The sequence below is a fragment of the Suillus subalutaceus genome, assembly GCF_016647625.1.
Source record: "Suillus subalutaceus strain FC151 chromosome Unknown DFJ58scaffold_266, whole genome shotgun sequence".
Taxonomy (NCBI): Eukaryota; Fungi; Basidiomycota; class Agaricomycetes; order Boletales; family Suillaceae; genus Suillus; species Suillus subalutaceus.
This window is the reverse complement of record NW_024540515.1, coordinates 18,543-37,727: the sequence shown is the minus strand read 5'-3', so window position 1 is coordinate 37,727 and position 19,185 is coordinate 18,543. Positions and strand designations below refer to the sequence as shown.

Below are 19,185 nucleotides of genomic sequence, written 5' to 3'. Positions count from 1 at the left end.
ATTGACTAGTAGCCCAAATAGAGCTTTCCAGGGTCACCACTCCAAATTCTTTTTCAAACAGCCGTGAAGGATACAAGATGTTGATGTCCCAAAGTCAACCTGTAATAGTTGACCTTCATTACTGCAATAGAGCAACTTCAATTTCCATGCTTCTGCGTCAGGAGGAGTTCTCGTAAGTCAAAATACCTATTACATACTCATTTCCACACTTTAGTACACCGAAACACGTGGCGGTGCCATTTGAAATTTATTCCAACCGCCAAGTTGAAGTCTCATTCGGTTCTCTCGTTACACAACCAGGCTAGTTAAGTTGACGGCGATAGTGAGGCGTTAATGAACGAGATGATGAACAAAGAGAAGGCCCAGAATCGTCCCATGGAAATTTTTTGAATGCCCACTGGCAGGAGCACATCGATGCATGCCCGGTCGTACGTGAAAAACAAACTCAGCCTCGGCTCTTTCAGTCGGATACATCAGCGGACCGCGTCTTTGAAATCACTTGGCATCCCTCTTATTCCTCGCGAGAGTTCCCTTCCTTCCGACCTCGATCTTTTTCCATTTCTGAGAACGAGCCTGAGCTTAACGACCATCCAGGCGGTGGTACTATTTGACGATCCGAAAATTATCGACATGAACGCTACTCAGGACCCGACATCATCGACGTTGCCTCCACCTGCCACCCAGAAACGGTTTTCGCAGCATTCGATAGGCAAGGACAGACGCGACGGTGAAGATAATGATGCTTCGGCTATGGTGAGGTTGAAGAAACATTTGTTCGCGGAGGTCGATGGAGAGCAGTGCTCGGCGCCATTGACTGTATATTGCTTTATGACTGGTTTCATGTGCGTCAGATCGTACTCTTTGTCTACTTCGCGTCTCACTGGTATTTTTTTTCAGCGACTCGGTTACATTCTCTGCTATATTTGTCTGGTGCGCGTTCCAAACAGGAAACAGTGTCCAAGTACGAGTACTTTCGCGTTTGCAGAGAATTTTCCCAACTAACATTTTGCATAATAGCTGGCGCTTGCGCTTGCTCGCCTATTCAACGGGCAGCACGATCACTCGTTCCATATCGCGGACCGTCAAGCGCTGTGCTCGGTGCTCACGTTCATTTTCGGAGCCTTCATCGGCCGCCTCGGCGATAAGTTGGGCTGCAAGACACGGTTATGGCTGGCCCTCGGCACCTTCATTCAAACCCTATTTACAATGGCAGCCGCTATTGCGATATGGAAGAGCCATGAGGGTAGCGTTGCTGATGCACGTGCCAACCCCGCATGGACCAATGTGTTGTCCTTCGTGTGCATAGGATTCATGAGCGCAAGCATGGGTTTGCAGGGCATTATGGGAAAGCGTGTTAATACGCAGTTCACTACTACAGGTGTGTTTCAAGTATCTTTGTATTTTTTTTCCCTAATCTTTCATCTCTCCGCAGTTGTGCTCACGACGACTTGGTGTGAGCTCATGGCTGACCCTAAGCTCTTTGACATCCGACGACTCGTCACTTCGCGCGATCACAAGGTCATGGCAATTTTCAGCCTGTTTTTGGGAGGCTTCGTCGGCCGTGTGTTGATTGACAGTGTTGGTTCGGCTGGTACACTGGGCATCGGTACAGGTATCCGTTTGATTATCAGCGTATGGTGGCTTTTCATGCCGGAGAAGCAATCTAAGAAGTAAATGTGTATGAAGTGCTCATACGCGTGTTTATGACCGTGTACATATTTTCATTGTTGATGACTAGGAGACGAGATGCTATGTATGCTGACGGGTAGGGGAGACGAGTGGTACGAGGCTGAGAAGATTTTTTATGATTATACCCGTACTTTTATTGTAGTTTTTACCTAGAGTTTTTTTTTCGTTTTGTAGATACCATGTTTCACGGAGGCATCACATTTGCCATCCCAATACTGATACTCACATTCGACGTTACATGACATATGTCGCTCGTCAGAAACACTAAATATTATACAAGTATCAGCAACACTAGATACAACAACGTATTGCTGCGTGCCGAATCTACACTCTACCACACTACCACCAGAAGAGCCTTACCTGCAGGGTCTAGGCGTGAATTGGGCTTGGGCAGCGCCAAAAGAATGCCTTCAGGGTTGGACTTCGTCATCGACGTTGGACTTCGAAACTGATGTCGATCTGATCATAATCAACTTCCAAGCTTCATACCGTTCCCGATGCAGGGCACTATTGAATAAACTATGTAATAGGACTTGAAATTGGACTGATAGAAAGATACAGACTGGTTTGATGGCTGGTCAAAGAACTGACCGCTAATTAACAGATGGCTTCCATGTATAACTAAGGCCAGCCCATGATTTGCTTTATTCTCCCGCCAATCCTCCGCGTCAGAGCATTATGGGCTGATTGGCGAGTTGCCATCATGATATCGTTGGCCGGCCACTTGACCTGGCCATCAACTGTTCCGCTCTGCAGATTGAAGCGGAGGTAATTTGCGATTTGGGCGTTGTTTGGGTATGTGTTGAAGGGAATTGTTTTCTTTGCCTGATGAAGGGCACGTGCAATGCGGAAAATATTTCGCTCGTCATTGACGAGGGAAACCTGTTGCGAATATCATTCAACGCAGCAGTCCAGCTTTGTGGTACTTGCAAGATCGATATATTGTCCGACTCCAATCGGCGCCTGCATCCAGTTACCATCCTCCGTGATGAGGGTAACGATGTGCTGGACCTCGAAGAAGTGGTCGCGTTCGGTAGGCAGATTCTGCACCGCGTGCGGCCTTTGCACAATATTTTGGCCCCGTGACGTGGGATCAGTCTGCCTGCCGGCGGCCGCTCGTAAGATGCTGTTAAGCCAAACCTTGAGATAGTCACCGTCATTAACTAATCTGACTAATGCTGCCTGAGGCCTGATCATGGGTGCCTAAAGGTCATAGTAGAAGTCTCGACTAGTACTAACCCTCATCGGGAGTCTTAGACGGATTCGGAGTTCACTGGAGAGGTAGACTGGTTAGAATCATAACTTCCTCAAGAAGGCTCGACTGCTTACGGTTATCAGAGCTCATGCATCATGGCTGGTGGCGTACAAGTGCCCACAAAAGGTTTGGAAGAACACTGGTTTTTGTATACTTGAAGCCATGTATTGCTGCGTGCCGAAACACTCTATCGCACTAACTACCCCCAGAAGCGCCTGGAATCCCTGCAGGGTCTAGTAGTAGTCAAGTGGATGGATTGGGCCTGGGCAGCGCTAAAAGAAGAATGCCTTCAGGGGTTAGATTTCGTCATTGTTTAACGAGTTTATTCATAGGTTGAGTTACAGCCGCCCTGATGACGGATAACACTTTGTAAACGCGATATACGAAATTCGCCCAATGATTCGATTACCTATTAATTAACGCTTTTGGTACTGTAGTTGTACGTGCAATGCAGGAGCCGCGTCGTATTCAAGCCTCTTGTTCGACTTGCCAACGTGTCTGGCCTAAGAGTGGTATTGATTGCCAAGCTTGATACATTCCAGAATTTCTAGTCCATTACGGAACTTCATCGATAGATAGATAAATTTGATCCAAGATAATCTTTACACCCGTGGAAACTGACCTGACAGCAGGCACACAATTTGAGGGTTGCTCAGGATCAGTGAAATTCACCTGAGATCGATCACCCTTGGCTTCAGACTCGTGACGAGTCGCTCTGACAGTGACTTCTGACAGTGACCATCGTGATATTTGATGGCTACGCCGCTCGACTTGTCCGTAGTATAAGACTTGCCTCGGCCGTCGGATAGGAGCCTGGTCAGTGCATGATATGGACTGATATGGATCCGAGAAGACTTGATTGTCTGGACGAGATTATCTTCTTCCCAAGCACGAGGCAAGATAAGAACCGAATGATACGGCGAGTGACGTCGAATATGACACGCGATCAAGAAGGATCAAGGACATATTGGATCTGATTATAGTTGCTATGAAATTTTGAAGCGGGTTTAACATCTGGGACAAGAAGACTAGAAAGAATGGTCAGTAGCCTGTTGCATGAGAGGCCACCCACCAGCGCAACACCTCCAAGGCAGGTCGTCTTGAAGTGCTGGGGTTATCGTTATTAGCATGTTACAGGGGAAACGTTGCAGGGAAGTGTCATTGATATTATGTAAACGAGAAGACATGATGCATGCGGAATTAGTGAGTGGAAATATCAATAGAGACCGTAACATCACGGTAAGATCGGAAGCCCGGTAAGTAACAACTTTGCAGGTGTTCCTTGCGAATGAGAGGATCCGAGTGGTTGACAGTTTAATTCAACATGCGAAAACTTGAAGGTAAGCACAGCAAGCCTGTACGCGAGTCGAGAGTGGAGTGATGCGTGATGTCTGCCACAGTATTACATGCTGGACGACATGAGGATAGAAACGTAGTTGACGGGCTTCGTTTGACCGGTGACCCGTTGTGGCCGGTTGACCCCCTTAGCAAATGGGGCCGAACAGTGGGGGATCCCCAGAAACGTGTGGCCCCAAAAAAGGCAGGTATCCAAGCTGATGCACGCTGGCGGCTGCATCGTGCTCACCGCCTTCTAGTAGTGCCTCGGCCCAACTGTGTGAGCTGAGGTACCATGCACCTTGTGGTGCTACGACGTCATCCTGTGTGTTATATGTTTTACGCCCTTCAAAGCTTCATACTATTGCAAAATCATACAGAGGATTGTCCAAGAACCAGAGGTTTGAGTATAACGTTTTGAATGATATGTAAATCTACGCACTGACGTTGGCAATTACTTCCACTTTCTGGCGTAGAAGGGGACTGTCACTTATGCTTCCAAGCCCGATGCGATGCGCTGTGATCGCATTCAAGCGCTCATATCTGTAAATCTGTCTTCGAGTCATCGTCTCGACCTCTTTCCTGTACACAGAATACTACAGCCCATAGAGCTGAACACCGCTATTAGACACAGCGAACCCCCTCGTCGCTGCGTTCACCGGTGCATAAACCACTATATACAGTTGCTACAACAGTTGTAGTCGTCGAGGAACCTTCTCGTAAGCGTCTTATTCTAGCCCCGCCAATTCATTCTAATTTGCCGACTAGTACAAATCCTCCCTTCAGACTCTTTTCTCGCGACGAACTAGACGACACGTTTTATCTCTCCTTCTTGGTTGACCTTCTCCAAAATCATCAACGCTTACTACTCTGAGCACCACCTATCCAACTATTTATATACATGAGAATCTAGATATGGTCCTCGATCCGTCTTGCAACTCTGTTCCATTCCTCGTCGAACGAATACCCGCAGACTCGACGACCACAAACCCAGTTTTGCCCTCCATCAATAATTTATTCAGTGGCAGGCCTATTAATGCGAGCCCGTTGTCCCCGATACCGTTGACATCCCAGGGCTCGAATACATTGAGCAGTACTAGTTTCAAATCGACCAACGACGTACTCGGGAGTTCTCAGTTTCTGACATCGTCACAAGCATTCACAACATCTAGTGCGATGGCTTCTCAGGTGCGTACGATATTTCATTGTCTGTGTCCGATCAATGACATTAGTTCCATACGTTCTTCGCTTCCATCATGGGAATCACTCACGTTGCATCTCTCGCGCTTATGACCATCAACACATTCACCACTCTCTTCAACATATATTCTCGTTTTATTTGTTTACTGTTGTATTTTCATCATCAACGTTACACTTCCATTTCGAATGTATCATTCTTGATGGCCGTTGTCTATTCACTTTCCTGTCGTCACTTCAGGCAAATATCCATCCATCACATGCTGGAAATGGTTATTTCCTACAGACCTCCACTCCCTCTCCGACAACCGTCAGTAGTGGATCTCAACCGTTGTCCAGTTCAGCGTCGTCCAGTTTGAGGTAGGTCCTCCCGAAACTATTTGGGGCATGTTCATGCAACTTCGAATTCACAGTTCTTCGTCGTCTATTGCAAATTCTGGGACAACGGGCGCGAGTACTGGGACAACTTCAAGTACGCCCTCATCGTCTTCTTTGAGGCCAAGTTCTGACAGTTCGTCCTCCGGTTCATCTTCTCTGATATCAACATATACACTCTCGCCATTATCCTCTACACCTACTATGACATCCTCAACATCATTCCCAACGTCTACCGTACCCGGGTTTACTTCATCTTCCACCATTTCACCCATTCCTCTCCCCTCTACTTCATTGTCTTCGTCCTTCTCAGTAACGACAATATCTACTTCCGCAGTAGTCTTGACTTCCACTTCCACAAAGTCTTCGTTGGCAGATCCATCTTCGCCATCGGACACGGCCTTTACATTCAGCTCTTCTCCGGTGTCCATCTCGAGAAGCACGAGCACTCCATTTACCACCACGTTGATTATTTCTACTACCGATGTCGACCAATACGGCACTACGTTGGCCACTACTCCGTGGACATCAACGCTCATTCTGACTTCCGTCCTGTCGGGTCATCCTACCACCACTTGGACGACGGTAACGAGCGGGGTGCTCAGTACCGCAGAAGTAAATACCACTGGGAACGGGTAGGTTCTTCGCCTTTGTGGCGTTGTTATAAGGTCACCTGCTATAATTTGTGCTAATGGGGATCTCCGCAGACTCTCTCGTTCCCCTGGTTCTATCGCTGGTCTTGTCCTCGGCGTCCTCGGAGCTACCGCCTTCGCTGTTCTCTGGCTTTTCTGTGCTCGTCGCCGACAGCGCAAGCTATCTCGTGATGCGAGCGCTATTCCTCCATGGGCGCCTGGCGGCCCGCTTGAAGCTGAAGTAGACATGGAAGAACGTTACGCTGGGATTATCGCAGCTCTCAATGCGGGAATGGGTGCGGGAAGGAATGCCCAAATTGAAGGAGATACGAGTGGGGAAGTATCAGGAGAGCTGGCAATTGGGCACACCTCGTCCCCTACTCTGCCTCCGTATTCACTTCCAGCAGAGGATGATGACGGTCCTCATGTCTTCCCATTATCTCCGCCTCCACCGCCATTTGTATACTCCGCTCCTCCGCCACCGTCCGCGTATATTCCGCATACCTCTGATGGTTCACGAAGAAGAAGTTCGCCTGGGCCTGATGCTTCTGCATGGTTCGGGGGGTATAGTGTCGCTCCTGCTCCTTCGGCTGCATCACATTACTCTCATTCTTCCACGCACTTCCTTACCAGAACTGAAACCGGAACTAGGACGAGGACTGGGAGCGAGGAACCACTCTTGACGAGAGCCGGAAGCGGATCTTCTTATCTCGATTTTGGCAACAACGTTAGGCTAGGGTCAGCCTTCGGTTCACCTGAAGGAAGCATGAATAGCCATAACCTTCCACCTACGTCACCGTCTTCTGGCATGCTGAGTGCGACTGCTTCGTTCGACGTCCTGCGGAGTATTTCGTCTCAGGGTGCACTGCGGAGTACGTCTTCGCACGGGTATGGGTTTGGGCTTGGGAGTACCTCGTCTGGTACTGGATCATATCAGGGACCTGCGCTGGGACTTGCGATTAGTGGAGCTCCGATTACTTACAAGAGCAAGCACGTTACGAGGTGGAAGAAAGGGAAGCGAGAGAGCACTGGAAGCAGCACTACTGTATCCGCATCTCTATCTGGCTCTGTGGACGAGAGACCTTTTGGCGTACGGGCTTTGCTTGGTCGTCTCAGACGGGGCAATACGCCGAGCCCTAAGGCAGATTCCTCAAGAGAATTGCCTAGAGACATAGAGAGCGAGGGAGCTACTGACCCAAATGCTACCTCGCAGGCCTTCTCGGCCCTTGTCTCCCCTGCCACTCCCGAACCTACATCCGTATCAACATCCCCGCGATTCGTTCTGTCTAACCCAGATCCGCGGCCTTCCTCGCCGTATGTTCACGTCGACGTGACAGAACATGAGGATGGCTTGCAGCCACCCTCGTGGCCATGGATTACAGTGCAGTCAAGTTCCCCTCCTGCGCCCACTGACGAGTCACGTCTTGTTACGGCTGATGGACTTCTTGATCCTCGCCTGCGCGACCCTGTCGAAGGAAGGAGCAATTCAAGCTTACGAGATTTTGAAGATTACTCGCGACCAATCGGAGGTGTAAGTATCGCTTTGTTTTAGCCTCGTTCTTTCCTGTCCGCTTGCTGTGTGGCTTACGATTTATCGTGTAGCTCATCAATAACCGGATGCACAGTACCACAACATTTTGCACTATTGATAGCCAAGATTTCGACAATGGAACAGGCGTGCAAAATCGAGAGGACGATCAGCACGAGGATGCTTATGCGACAGTGACTCAGACACCTCATGCAAGTTGGATCATAGATGGGGGCGCTGATGTCCACGCGCGTTAGGACGAACAAATCTGGATTGTTGCCACGACTTGGATATGCCTTTACGACAATTCTTTCTCTGCTGAAATGTTTATGAAATGATAGAATGTTTTTGCTTTGCCAAGATACATACGGTATGGATTCTAATTGACATCCCTGACTGTTACTGATGAAACGTACTTGCAGACCCACACGACGCACAATAAACTATGACGCAGAGCACTCATGATCTTGCATCTGTACATGCCACACCATTCTTCACATATTATGCTCATACATACCCTGCGGGCCCGCTTGCATCCCGTTGTACCATATAATGACGACAAGATAAAACGACATTGGCATCATTTTCTACTTTTTCCCCTAGACTTCCCAAGCTCACTTTGGTATGTGGTATGGTTCCTTCGATTCGAGTGATTCCTGTTTTTGACGCAGTTGGATCCAGGGAAAATACCTTAATTTTGCATTTCATCATGATGGAAGTTGTCATGGACCTCACGGGTGAAATGACACTTTCATTTTACGTTTCGTGTTGTCGCATATTGCTTTCGATACCTTTGCTTTCAGTATCTTCCCTAACTACAATCTTGCTCACTGAGCTTCTTAAGCACTTCCTTGTTTATTGTCGCCCCTGTTTTCTTTGCATTTCTTTCCTACGGTAACTTGGCCAAATTGATCATGAATCTGAATCTCTTGAGTGGTGACAGGGTTGACTGAGTGCTGCGATTGTTGTGGGAGTCTGATGTTCATGGCGTATAGAACTTGCCAACATGAAGATTGCTCGGTAAAATAGAGTGAGTCTTCTGTGAACGTCTGAAATACGAGTAACCACCGCAACTGGTATCGAGGGGTGCGAGATCGGACTCATTTCGATTTTGCATCTGCAGGAGTGCGAAGTGCCCGATGCTTGGTGGCCTGCCAGTATAGACGGGCGAGACATATGAGATTAGGTAGGGCCAGCCTGGACTCGACCCGAATGTAGGGATAGCCTCGGATGGCCAGGCGCTAGGGGTTTTTCAAAGTGCTGGGAGCAAGATTGATGTGATCAATGTATTGAAGGAGCAGACATGAAACAGGGTGACCGCATTCCTTCTATACTAATACAGCCACTGCTTGCCTCGTGTTCAAACGTTCAAACCCTTGTCAACTTGCAATGTCCTTCAAAGGCTTCAAGTATGGTACGAATCGTTTCAGTGTTCGTGGTTTCCTTGCAGCGATTTTCCGTCCTTTCATGAATTCTCCTTCCGACGCCCCTGGTGTGTTTACCTCAGGCGATAGTAAGAACGACGTAGGACAATGGCAGACGCTCCTCTTGGGCAACGATCTTTCTTCAGCAGTGCCAGCTTGAACGCATTGTTTACTGCAAATGTACCATCGGCAAAGAACATGAATTTTTACTCCTCCACTTTCGTCATCCTATACAACAAGACGCCGTCGCGATCCTAGTATTAGATCGTATTCCAGGTTCAGACTCTACCGAGAACAACAATGGCTCGTCAAGGACAAGTTATACAGTCATCATACATAGTCTCGCCATCAGTTTCTCCAACCCCCGCTCGCGATTCCATCTTCACCACCCCGAACAATGGTTCTGCCATCGATGCCTACCTATCCGGAACATATGAGCGGTTTCAAGCGCCTTTCTAACCTCGACTTCGCCGACTCCGCTCGCCCATCAGCAATCCAAGTATCCGTGCCTCTTGTGCGCTCTCAGCAACCACTCCCCGACATATAATCTGTACCAATACCAGTGCTATTGGTATGCGCACACTGTCTGGGAGGCCCTCAAAAGGCTCTTCCCTGATTGCCACGAGACGACGCTGAGCGGGGGGCGCTCTCGTTATCTTCGGGGTCCATGGTAGAGAAGGCAGACAGTGTGGAGGTGGTATGTGAGCATTATCACACCCAGTGGGCAGCGCATCGAGAATGCGGCAGAAAGAGAGGAGGAAAGGCAAAGGAAGGATGAAGTACGGCAGGTGAGGTTTCCTTCCAGAATCAGTTAGCGCCATTCACTCATTTATTTTTACTAGTTGAGGATGGAAGGTCAGGCGAGGGACGGACCGAGGAACGGGCTCGATGTCAAGCAGAGATTGACCAAAGCGGTAAGGAAGAGCAGAGGAAGTCGGAAGAGGGGAAAGCCAGAGGGGGAGGAGCTGAAGGAAAGCGGAGGAGCGGGTAAGGTTCTTTTCCAGAATTCATTGCGCTATTCACTCATCTATTCTTGCAGGTTTAGAGCTAGTGGCAAGCAGAAATAGACGGGAATGCGAGCCCAGTACGAGCGCCAGGCAGCGTGATACTGGTGTAACGATGACTCTCATTTCCTCATCATCAACGTCCTCATCATGATTAGACTCAATTGCAGTATACATTAGAGCATATCAGAATCGGCTTTCCTGTCTCAGACTCTGTTCAATAGGCAGGGCTAGTTCTCATCGGCATTACTGGTAACACGAACAATCCCTCCGCTTTCAAGGTTAGGGCACATCGCAGTTGCAAGGCATATAATCGTGAACGAACTGTAATCAGTCAGCCAACTGTGCCAAGGCTTGTTGTCGTCGTTGCTCATATCATATCTTTACTAGTATCTGGCCCGTCGATCGTCGACGTACTGACCAGTGACATCCAAGCAGTATAACAGAATGTCAATTTTGGCTGTTGCACCCTCTCTTGGATAATGGAATTTTACATCGCGGTTGATGTCTTCATGCCGGGTCGAAGAAGACCCATATTCAATTAAATATCCAGTACTGCAATCGTTCCTACAATGATTCAGATGAGATCAGCCAACTGAGTGTACTCGATAACCATGATTTATTTGAACTAGGCATAAACATTGGATTCGAGATGTATGTAGGCAAATGTACTCGACGCGAGAGCTCCGAACAACTAACTTGTGCCTAGTAGAGTGATGTAGGTTTGGCATGTCAATGCAGCGACTGATTGGTGGATGCGGTCAATTTAAACGAACGGATCAATGGATCTGATGGGTGAGTGATACGTACTATAACAAAATCATGTATCAATGGTGTTGAGATTAGATGAGGTGTCGCAGGGGTGTGAGAGCAGGGGACATCGCAGGAAACATAACAGTAGGAAAAGAGGTATCGCACATACAAGAAAATAAATCAAGAATGACGTGAAGATTGTCGATGTCGCCGGCAGGCTTACGAATGACGCACAGGGCCCATTGCCCGCCGAACAGGATTGTCCCTCTCCACAACAAACTGCCCCAGCGCGCAGGCCATCCTTCGAAGCCAGGCGCTGTTTGCTGTCCGTCTCCCTGCGTTCGCGCTCCTCCCGAGCGTGCTGCAGGAGCTCATGACGCTCAGCACCTTTATCAGGGCCTTGAGGCTTGGAAAATACAGGTTCCCGCTCTGTGCCATCTGCGAAGGAATACATTCTTGCGGGAACCGGTGCTTCCAGTACTTCTCTCGCCCTCAGATGCGCTGGCATCTGAATATGCAATTTTTGCACGTTTGACACCAAGGGAACCGTTCGGAGGAAACGTCTTGGCTGCGGTCACGAGGCTTGCGCTTAAGCTTGTCGGAGAAGAGCCGGCGGGGGGCACATGCCTCAGCCACTTCAAAGTCCGGATGATCGATCGGCAATTTAGACGCCTCAAGAACTTCAGGGGCAAGATGATATTGGGGGTTATGGAAGGTCGCTTTTTGGCCCCGGCTAATGAAGCGGTCAGCAGGCAGATAATGTTAAGAACTAGAAAGACGCACAAGACATAGGTTATTGTTGGCTTCTCCTCAAACACTGGTGCTGGAGTTGGCGTGCTTTCACGCTCGGGTGCTTCTCCGATGGGCAATTCATCATCGCTGCTGTCCCAGCCGCTTGCCTTAGATACGCTTGCTTCGCCCTCGCCAGCGAGGAATGGGTTATCGGGGGAGTCTCGAGTAGGCCATATTTTCTTAGCCTTAGAATTCGAGGGGGATGGTAGCGCGCGAAGGAAGAGCTTGCGGGGAGGTGTCACGGGTGGCTTTGGTAGAAAAGTGCAGGCGGGGGTGAACGCGAGCGCTGCACTGATGATGCACGAGGTTGGACTTGGGGTGCTCTGCGGGAGGGAGGTGGCGAAACAGGGCTCACGGACGCGATACTTCAACAGTGCAGGCGAAGGTGACTTGTCCTCTTCCGTATCCTCCACTGCAGATGATTTTTTACGCCTATGAGACTGCAGCGCCACCACTACGACCAGTCCAAAACGAGTTCTCATCGTCTTCTTCTTCGTCATGCGCGGGAAGGACATCTGTGGTTCGGCGCCGTTTTCTTCCCCATGAGCGCATGGGCCTCCTTTTCCCCGCTAGTTTCATCTTCACTTTTGCTGTGCCTTTCAGCGATGTGAGCAATGTAGCTTCCACCAAAGTCCTCCTCGAGTTCTGACGCGCTGCCACTGTCCTCTGACGCGTGTCCAGAGGTCGCTGAAACTGCTTTTGAACGAGATCGTTTGTGATGTGTTCTAGGAGGCGTAGGAAGCGATGCCAGAGATGCAGAGCGTTTTAAGGGTCGTGAATGAACTTCTGTATCAGTGAAGAGAAGGGATGCGGATGGGCGATGAGTCAAGTATCTGATAGCTTGACATGGTTCAAGATCAAAATCAATCAAGATGGAAAATATGAGTTATGCAAGAGATAAGATGGTGGTGGTTAGAAAGAAAGAAGTGATTAACTACGACGTTTCAAACCGACCACATGCGGGTTCACTTTCACGAAAACAACGCCACGAAACAATGCATATAAACACGTACAAACAAATGTTCTTGTCCACAACAAATTTGGTTACACGACCACCGAGCCAGCCACCGTAGCAACTGCAGAACGCTCTGGCCAGCGAATCTTCACAGAATTCGCTCAAAGTGGGATGAACTCGACCCTCCTAATTTCTAACACGTGTACCTAGTACCTTTCATAACAGAAATTCGACTTCGATGCGAAGACCATGAGGAACATTGATGCATGCAGTCTAGACGGAAGAGAGGTGGTTAACTTGTGGATCGATGATCTCGATACTAGGTTCGTTTGTTTAAAATCCAGTTACGGCAACCGCAATGATGGCATAAGACCTATGGTGTCCGTTGAAGTTCGTGGCGAGAATCTGTGAGTTAATCTGTTAGCTGAAGTACGGTCGAGTCTCCAAGTTCAATGTCGGAATGACTGCAGTGTAAACAATTCGAATGAGGAGTTCTCTCAAGTTCTCCACCCAGGAACCCACCGCGACGGCGAAGGAAAGCGACGGCGAACAGCACTTCTCTCATCGTTATCCAGCACTGTGGGGTGTCCATTTCAATCAAGCCTATCATTATAATTTAAACAGCAGAATAGCTCCCGTGGTCTGCGAGCATGACCTGTTATTTTCAATCTCAGGTTGATTTATCATTTCCGCGAGGTACTGATTTGTTTGTCTCAGCTGCTGTCCTTGCCGCTATTTGTCCTTTTCTCCATTTCAACGCTGCCTGGGCGTTATTGGAGCCAACGCCTACCCTATGAGAGAGGCTCTTCCTCTCATCTTTCTAGTCTGCATCGTATCTGTTTGGGATCCTACTGAACACACCCGTCAACAGGAGGAATTCGCTGAGGCTGAACTCATTTCGTCAAACAAAGTTGTAGATAGCTGTAGAGAATGCCACTGGAGATAAGTAGAGTACAGATTGTCGAAGGTGGTCTCGGTAGTAACTAGTAAATAACCAATACCAACGGGCATCGTTTTGACGTTCAGTGTTTGTTCAGACTGCCGTTCAAGACACGGTTGCTGCAGAATTGCCTTTTGCGGACACCTTGGAAAGCGTTCAATACTAAAGCAAGTTGGAACTTTATCATCTGAACATCCGTAACGTTCAGCTCTCTTTGCGCGTACATCGCGATGGCTTCGGGAAGCCCAGACGACTCTGGTAGGCAAGCTGCCCTTCCATGGACACCAGGTGACGTGTCCGAGAGTGCAACCGAAGCTCTCCAAGCACTGGACACTTACAAGAAGAAGGATCCATCCAAAGGTCAGCGCTGTAGCATTGGTGTTGAATGAAGGCGTCTATATCGATAAACCCAATACACAGTGGTGGTTCGCTTCAAGGCAGTCGGTAACGCACCGATCATGAGGCAGAACTTCTATAAGATTACTGCCTCCAACCGTTTCCAGGCAGTCATACAGTTTTTGAGGAAGGAGTTGAGCTGGAAAGCCGGAGATCCACTGGTTAGGATTGATGGCTTGTCTTTGACGTTGAGCTGACTCGTCCCAGTTCACATATATCAATCTCGCATTTTCTCCCGCTCCTGACGACACAGTATCGAATTTATACAAGGTAATCCGTCTAGCTCTTGTCGCAGAACATCTCCTGATGCGGTTGTTGAAGTCATTTGCTACAGAAGGGCATCTGATAGTCAACTACAGGTTAGTTTCTCCTCAAGTTGCATGCACAGCGCGTTGATACGAGTGCATACTGTTTAGCACGACGGCGGCATGGGGGTAACACTCTCGCTAAACAGTGACATCTTGTATTCTTTACACACAATTGTGTCATCGTTCAACCTTACACTCGCCACAAGTTAATACAAATTATTCGTTCGTTATCCCTGTTCGAGGACTTATAGGCGACTCCTATAGATAGGTATAGTAACTGACAAAGCCTTCATCAACATGCGCGACCTTAAAGATACTCCGTGTACACGTTTCCCCTGCATACTATACTTAACATTTTGCGATACCATACTGGGTGACGATTTTCTATGACTAGGCTTTAATGAGACAAGCGCGCCGATCGGAACACGTCTGGGTCGCCCCAGATCGCTTTACTATGGTGTATATCACGGATTCTGCAGACGAATAGTGTATGGTAAGAATGCGATATTCCCCAAGGGTAGCGCCAACGGGTATATGCACGGGGTGGTATAAGCCCCAGGAGGGTAAATGTGGATGACCTCTCGCATGTATGCTGTGAGAAACAGAAGGGGCAGGGTTCAACGTCGGCCCCGAGGGCCCACAACACTTCCTGTCTTGCAGCGTCCTGAGCATATGGAGCAGTAGCCAAGTAGAAGACCTGACGTCGTGTCGTGTCTCGAAACGCGCTGTTAGTAGCACAGATGTACGGCTAGTCGCATACATGCCAGGCTAAAAATAGCGTTGTCATGTTATCGGGAAGTTATTTCTGGATAGTTCTGGCCCCCTGCGTGTTTCAGCACCAGGCCCTGACATCTTCGCCTAATTCCAAGCAATTTGCAGGAGCTTGTCGAACCCTTCACATAGACGATCCATCTGTCTGATCAATTTCTGCTTCGGGAAGATCTGCTCGAGGAAAGGCGCAACGAGGTACAGGGGTTCTCCGATGACATGCATTATCCGATGATAATCAGCGACAAATTGTGACTCTGTATGAGTGGAATTGAAGCTATGCGAAATAAACGACGATCCAATGGGGCGGTAAAAGATCGCCCGATGACTTGATAACCTGAAATAAATTGCGGGTAATAGGTAAAAAGATCGATGGGAAGAGCAAGTCTGAAGGCTCCTCTCACAATAGAGGGTTGTCTCTCCGGTCCTCTCCGTTCGTGAGGATCGCATTAGGAAGACCCACGAAGCAACAGAACACGGACTCCTTTGCAGGCTGCTGCTTCGGAAATTCGTACATTCTTGAGCTTACCTCGCACCAACACCGACCAATGCTAGAAAGCGTGAATCGAATGGGACAGGATGAAGAACCAATCCCAAATTCCGAGTCTGGTTGGCATCGACTTGCAGGCCGAAGCAAGTTTTTATAATCATAGTCACGGTGTAACAGAGAACGGCCAGTTAGTCGGTGGGTTTCAGTTGACATTCCCGAACTCGGAATACTTTGTGGTAGCAACGCAAATCGCGGGATTACAGGCATGAGCGCCGCTGAGCCCCCGGCTGTCCGATTCGTAAGTGGTGTGCCACTGGTCAGATTATAGATCATGTAGGCTACTAAAGCACGTCAATTTCCTCACACTTACTCAGATACCGATGACTGACCAATCATGGAGAGGCATCTGCTGGAAGCACTCAACAACAAACGATTGATTTTCCCATAGCTGATTCTGACTCGTCGACCAATGGCCATTGTGCATTGCTCCCTATCTTCATGCATCGCCGTGCGGCCCCGACATGGTTGGTATCTTTAGATCAGTAGTCAGTCTCCCGAAATGTCTCAAATGCGACGAAACCAGGCCCGACTGCAGGATTCTCAGTGCCGTGGCTACCACGAGGTGGCTCATGTACGAGCGTGTAAGCCAGGGACCCTTGCTGGAATCATATCCTAGCAACGAGAGTCACAGCGTCTCACTAGCTTGCACTGGTGAGCGAGAAAAGCGCGAAAAGGGCTGGATTTTCTCTCATTTCCAATAGTCTGTGAGTGGTCTGTAAGCATGTTTATAATTCCGCACGATCTGCCAATGAGAAGGTTCCGTCCGAGAAGTTCCCACGATTGCGATGCGATGGGTATTGGAAACAACTGATGTATATAAGGTGGCGTCATATGTGAAAGATCAAATAAACTATCTGTGATATACTTTCCTCTAGGCTAATCCACCATCATCATGAGCGGAAGACCAGCTTCAGGTACGTCCTTCAGCACTTCGATCTTATCCTGCGTCCCCCCTCACCCGTGATCTTGCAATTAGAGTACAGTGCCTGGAAGAAGCTCCAGCAGACGTATGATGCCCAACATGCCAGGCTCATCCTGAAGGATCTTTTCGCTCAGGACCCCAACCGTTTCTCGAAATTCTCCGAGGAGTATGTCGACACAACCGACAAGAACACAACGTTCTTGCTCGATTACTCTAAACACCTCATTACCCAACCCATCTTAGATACGCTCCTATCTCTTGCTCGCGAGGCAGAGCTTGAGACCTACCGCGATAAAATGTTTGCTGGAGAGCACATTAATACATCAGAAGATCGCGCCGTCCTTCACGTTGCTCTCCGCAACTTCGATGATTTCAAGATCCAGGAGGCTGGTGTTGATGAGGTCGCTGCCGTGCTCGCGCACATGAAGGACTTCTCCGAAGCAATCCGGAGTGGTTCATGGAAGGGCTACACTGGCAAGACGATTAACACCATCGTCAACATCGGTATCGGTGGTTCTGATCTCGGACCAGTTATGGTCACTGAGGCACTCAAGCCTTACGCAAAACGCGACCTGACCGCCCTCTTCGTCTCTAACATTGACGGAACCCACATCGCTGAGACTCTCAGACTCTGTGATCCCGAGCGCACCCTGTTCATCATCGCTTCCAAAACGTTTACCACCCAAGAGACTATCACCAATGCCGAATCCGCTCGTGACTGGTTCTTGGCGGCAGCCAAGGACAAAGCCCACGTCGCAAAGCACTTCGTCGCCCTCAGCACGAACACAAAGGCTGTCACTGCGTTTGGCATTGACAAAGCAAACATGTTCGCCTTCTGGGACTGGGTTGGTGGGCGCTACAGCTTGTGGAGTGCCATAGGCTTGTCCATTGCCATCTATATTGGCTATGATAACTTCGAGCAGCTCCTGAAGGGTGCTCACGGCATGGACAAGCATTTCAAGGAGACCCCTCTCGAGAAGAACCTTCCCGTGCTCATGGCTGTTATCGGCATCTGGTACAACGATTTCTATGGTGCACAGACTCATGCACTCCTACCATACGACCAGTACCTCCACAAATTTGCTGATTACTTCCAGCAAGGAGACATGGAGTCTAACGGAAAGTTCGTTACCAAGGGTGGTCAACGTGTCAACTACCAGACAGGGGTAGGTGCAATAGTCCTATTTGCGCGGCAGAAACTGACATGATATCGCACGCAGCCTATCATCTGGGGTGCTGCAGGCACCAACGGACAACATTCGTTCTATCAGCTAGTGCACCAGGGCACGAAACTCATCCCCGCAGATTTCATCGCTCCTGCCACAAGTCACAACCCCATCGCCAATTCCAAGCATCACCGTATCTTGCTCTCCAACTATTTCGCCCAACCCGAAGCGCTTGCCTTTGGTAAGACAGAGGAGGAGGTGCGCAAGGAACTTGGCAGTGGTGCAAGCGAGGCGCTCGTGAAGAGTAAGGTGTTTGAGGGAAACCGGCCTAGCAGCAGCATTATGTTCCCGTTGATGACCCCAAGAACCCTCGGTGCGCTCATCGCGTTGTATGAGCACAAGATCTTCACCCAGGGTGTCATCTGGGGAATCAATTCTTTCGGTAGGATTACTCGAGATTCTCGGGTTCTCGTTCGCTGACGGTGTTTGTAGATCAAATGGGTGTCGAACTTGGAAAAGTTCTTGCGAAGAATATTTTGTCGCAGCTGAACCAGCCGTCCGATGTGGCTGGCCACGACAGTTCGGTGCGTTTATCTTTTCACTATCCTTCGCTTTTCAGCTGAGACAAAAGCGGCTTGCAGACTACTGGCCTTATTCACTACTACCAAAAGCACCGAAAAGAATGAATTGTGGTCCCAAGGCTGTAATTTTACGAGTAGACTGGAAAATTGTACCGAGGTATTCTAGATAACAGTAGTTGAACGGGAGTGTAATTTAATACAATTTCAAAACACTCATAGATAAGAGATAGGCCTCGATCGGCTTCAAACACCGAATGACTTTGAGAGCCGCGTGAATTCTGCACCGTGGTGTCGCTTAGATACGCTCTCATTCCATCTGTCAAATTTCAATGGCTTGTCTCATTGATGGTGGAGTGGGGGACCTCTAGGGCAGAGTAGCACCCGTGTAACACCGTAGCTTAGTCGGTCACCCTGTCCTTCGGGCCTGTCGTAGCGTACTAAGCGTAGTGCTCTTCACCACTTTCGCGACACGCAGGCACACAGTCGCAGATACACCGCTCCAACGGACACTGCCCCGCCGAAAATGTCGATAAATTCGCAACCCACATACCGTATCATCACGTTGCGAGCAGCAAGATATGTCACATCATTCTGATGTAACGTAATATTGGTTGG

At 49.0% G+C, this 19,185-nt stretch overlaps 7 protein-coding genes across 7 annotated transcripts; 4 read left to right on the top strand and 3 right to left on the bottom strand.

Annotated features, from left to right (window-relative positions):
• Positions 1–258: 258 nt before the first annotated feature.
• Positions 259–1,926, top strand: DFJ58DRAFT_823253 (uncharacterized protein). Its single transcript, XM_041392109.1, has 4 exons — positions 259–842; positions 898–961; positions 1,018–1,378; positions 1,433–1,926. The coding sequence occupies exons 1-4, from the start codon at positions 391–393 to the stop codon at positions 1,672–1,674; spliced, it is 1,119 nt and encodes a 372-aa protein (XP_041235773.1). The 5' UTR covers positions 259–390; the 3' UTR covers positions 1,675–1,926.
• A 1,521-nt stretch (positions 1,927–3,447) lies between these two features.
• Positions 3,448–4,395, bottom strand: DFJ58DRAFT_823247 (uncharacterized protein). The gene is made up of 2 exons (XM_041392108.1): positions 4,017–4,395; positions 3,448–3,972 (listed from the first exon to the last, which is right to left on the bottom strand). Exons 1-2 carry the CDS (start codon positions 4,177–4,179, stop codon positions 3,818–3,820), a joined length of 318 nt encoding a protein of 105 aa, XP_041235772.1. The 5' UTR covers positions 4,180–4,395; the 3' UTR covers positions 3,448–3,817.
• A 583-nt stretch (positions 4,396–4,978) lies between these two features.
• On the top strand, positions 4,979–8,556 carry DFJ58DRAFT_236618 (uncharacterized protein). The gene is made up of 7 exons (XM_041379387.1): positions 4,979–4,998; positions 5,066–5,467; positions 5,718–5,836; positions 5,890–6,486; positions 6,559–8,014; positions 8,086–8,381; positions 8,434–8,556. The coding sequence occupies exons 2-6, from the start codon at positions 5,195–5,197 to the stop codon at positions 8,266–8,268; spliced, it is 2,628 nt and encodes an 875-aa protein (XP_041235771.1). The 5' UTR covers positions 4,979–4,998; positions 5,066–5,194; the 3' UTR covers positions 8,269–8,381; positions 8,434–8,556.
• A 2,615-nt stretch (positions 8,557–11,171) lies between these two features.
• On the bottom strand, positions 11,172–13,199 carry DFJ58DRAFT_908766 (uncharacterized protein; the record flags this gene model as incomplete). The annotated part of the gene is made up of 8 exons (XM_041395125.1): positions 11,172–11,248; positions 11,427–11,630; positions 11,674–11,700; positions 11,771–11,925; positions 11,976–12,396; positions 12,437–12,519; positions 12,635–12,817; positions 13,153–13,199. 8 exons carry the CDS (start codon positions 13,197–13,199, stop codon positions 11,172–11,174), a joined length of 1,197 nt encoding a protein of 398 aa, XP_041235770.1.
• Positions 13,200–14,023: 824 nt separating this feature from the next.
• Positions 14,024–14,882, top strand: DFJ58DRAFT_823230 (putative ubiquitin-like modifier). Its single transcript, XM_041392107.1, has 5 exons — positions 14,024–14,239; positions 14,300–14,436; positions 14,483–14,545; positions 14,597–14,634; positions 14,692–14,882. The coding sequence occupies exons 1-5, from the start codon at positions 14,110–14,112 to the stop codon at positions 14,711–14,713; spliced, it is 390 nt and encodes a 129-aa protein (XP_041235769.1). The 5' UTR covers positions 14,024–14,109; the 3' UTR covers positions 14,714–14,882.
• Positions 14,883–15,341: 459 nt separating this feature from the next.
• Positions 15,342–15,868, bottom strand: DFJ58DRAFT_870680 (uncharacterized protein; the record flags this gene model as incomplete). The annotated part of the gene is made up of 2 exons (XM_041394299.1): positions 15,342–15,688; positions 15,756–15,868. The coding sequence occupies 2 exons, from the start codon at positions 15,866–15,868 to the stop codon at positions 15,442–15,444; spliced, it is 360 nt and encodes a 119-aa protein (XP_041235768.1). The 3' UTR covers positions 15,342–15,441.
• Positions 15,869–16,734: 866 nt separating this feature from the next.
• DFJ58DRAFT_823227 (Glc-6-P isomerase) lies at positions 16,735–18,818 on the top strand. The gene is made up of 5 exons (XM_041392106.1): positions 16,735–16,815; positions 16,878–17,989; positions 18,044–18,431; positions 18,482–18,573; positions 18,631–18,818. Exons 1-5 carry the CDS (start codon positions 16,794–16,796, stop codon positions 18,673–18,675), a joined length of 1,659 nt encoding a protein of 552 aa, XP_041235767.1. The 5' UTR covers positions 16,735–16,793; the 3' UTR covers positions 18,676–18,818.
• The last annotated feature ends 367 nt before the right edge of the window (positions 18,819–19,185 follow it).

Bases quoted from the DNA above. Each gene is read 5' to 3' on its own strand.
- DFJ58DRAFT_823253 (XM_041392109.1), top strand. From the start codon at position 391: ATGCCCACTGGCAGGAGCACATCGATGCATGCCCGGTCGTACGTGAAA. The intron at 843-897 runs GTGCGTCAGATC...ATTTTTTTTCAG, and splicing joins TGCTTTATGACTGGTTTCAT to CGACTCGGTTACATTCTCTG. The intron at 962-1,017 runs GTACGAGTACTT...TTTGCATAATAG, and splicing joins AAACAGGAAACAGTGTCCAA to CTGGCGCTTGCGCTTGCTCG.
- DFJ58DRAFT_823247 (XM_041392108.1), bottom strand. From the start codon at position 4,179: ATGTTACGGTCTCTATTGATATTTCCACTCACTAATTCCGCATGCATC. The intron at 3,973-4,016 runs GTGGGTGGCCTC...CATTCTTTCTAG, and splicing joins GCCTTGGAGGTGTTGCGCTG to TCTTCTTGTCCCAGATGTTA.
- DFJ58DRAFT_236618 (XM_041379387.1), top strand. From the start codon at position 5,195: ATGGTCCTCGATCCGTCTTGCAACTCTGTTCCATTCCTCGTCGAACGA. The intron at 5,468-5,717 runs GTGCGTACGATA...TCGTCACTTCAG, and splicing joins CTAGTGCGATGGCTTCTCAG to GCAAATATCCATCCATCACA. The intron at 6,487-6,558 runs GTAGGTTCTTCG...GGATCTCCGCAG, and splicing joins GTAAATACCACTGGGAACGG to ACTCTCTCGTTCCCCTGGTT.
- DFJ58DRAFT_823230 (XM_041392107.1), top strand. From the start codon at position 14,110: ATGGCTTCGGGAAGCCCAGACGACTCTGGTAGGCAAGCTGCCCTTCCA. The intron at 14,546-14,596 runs GTAATCCGTCTA...CGGTTGTTGAAG, and splicing joins CAGTATCGAATTTATACAAG to TCATTTGCTACAGAAGGGCA. The intron at 14,635-14,691 runs GTTAGTTTCTCC...CATACTGTTTAG, and splicing joins CATCTGATAGTCAACTACAG to CACGACGGCGGCATGGGGGT.
- DFJ58DRAFT_823227 (XM_041392106.1), top strand. From the start codon at position 16,794: ATGAGCGGAAGACCAGCTTCAG. The intron at 16,816-16,877 runs GTACGTCCTTCA...TCTTGCAATTAG, and splicing joins GAGCGGAAGACCAGCTTCAG to AGTACAGTGCCTGGAAGAAG. The intron at 18,574-18,630 runs GTGCGTTTATCT...AGCGGCTTGCAG, and splicing joins TGGCTGGCCACGACAGTTCG to ACTACTGGCCTTATTCACTA.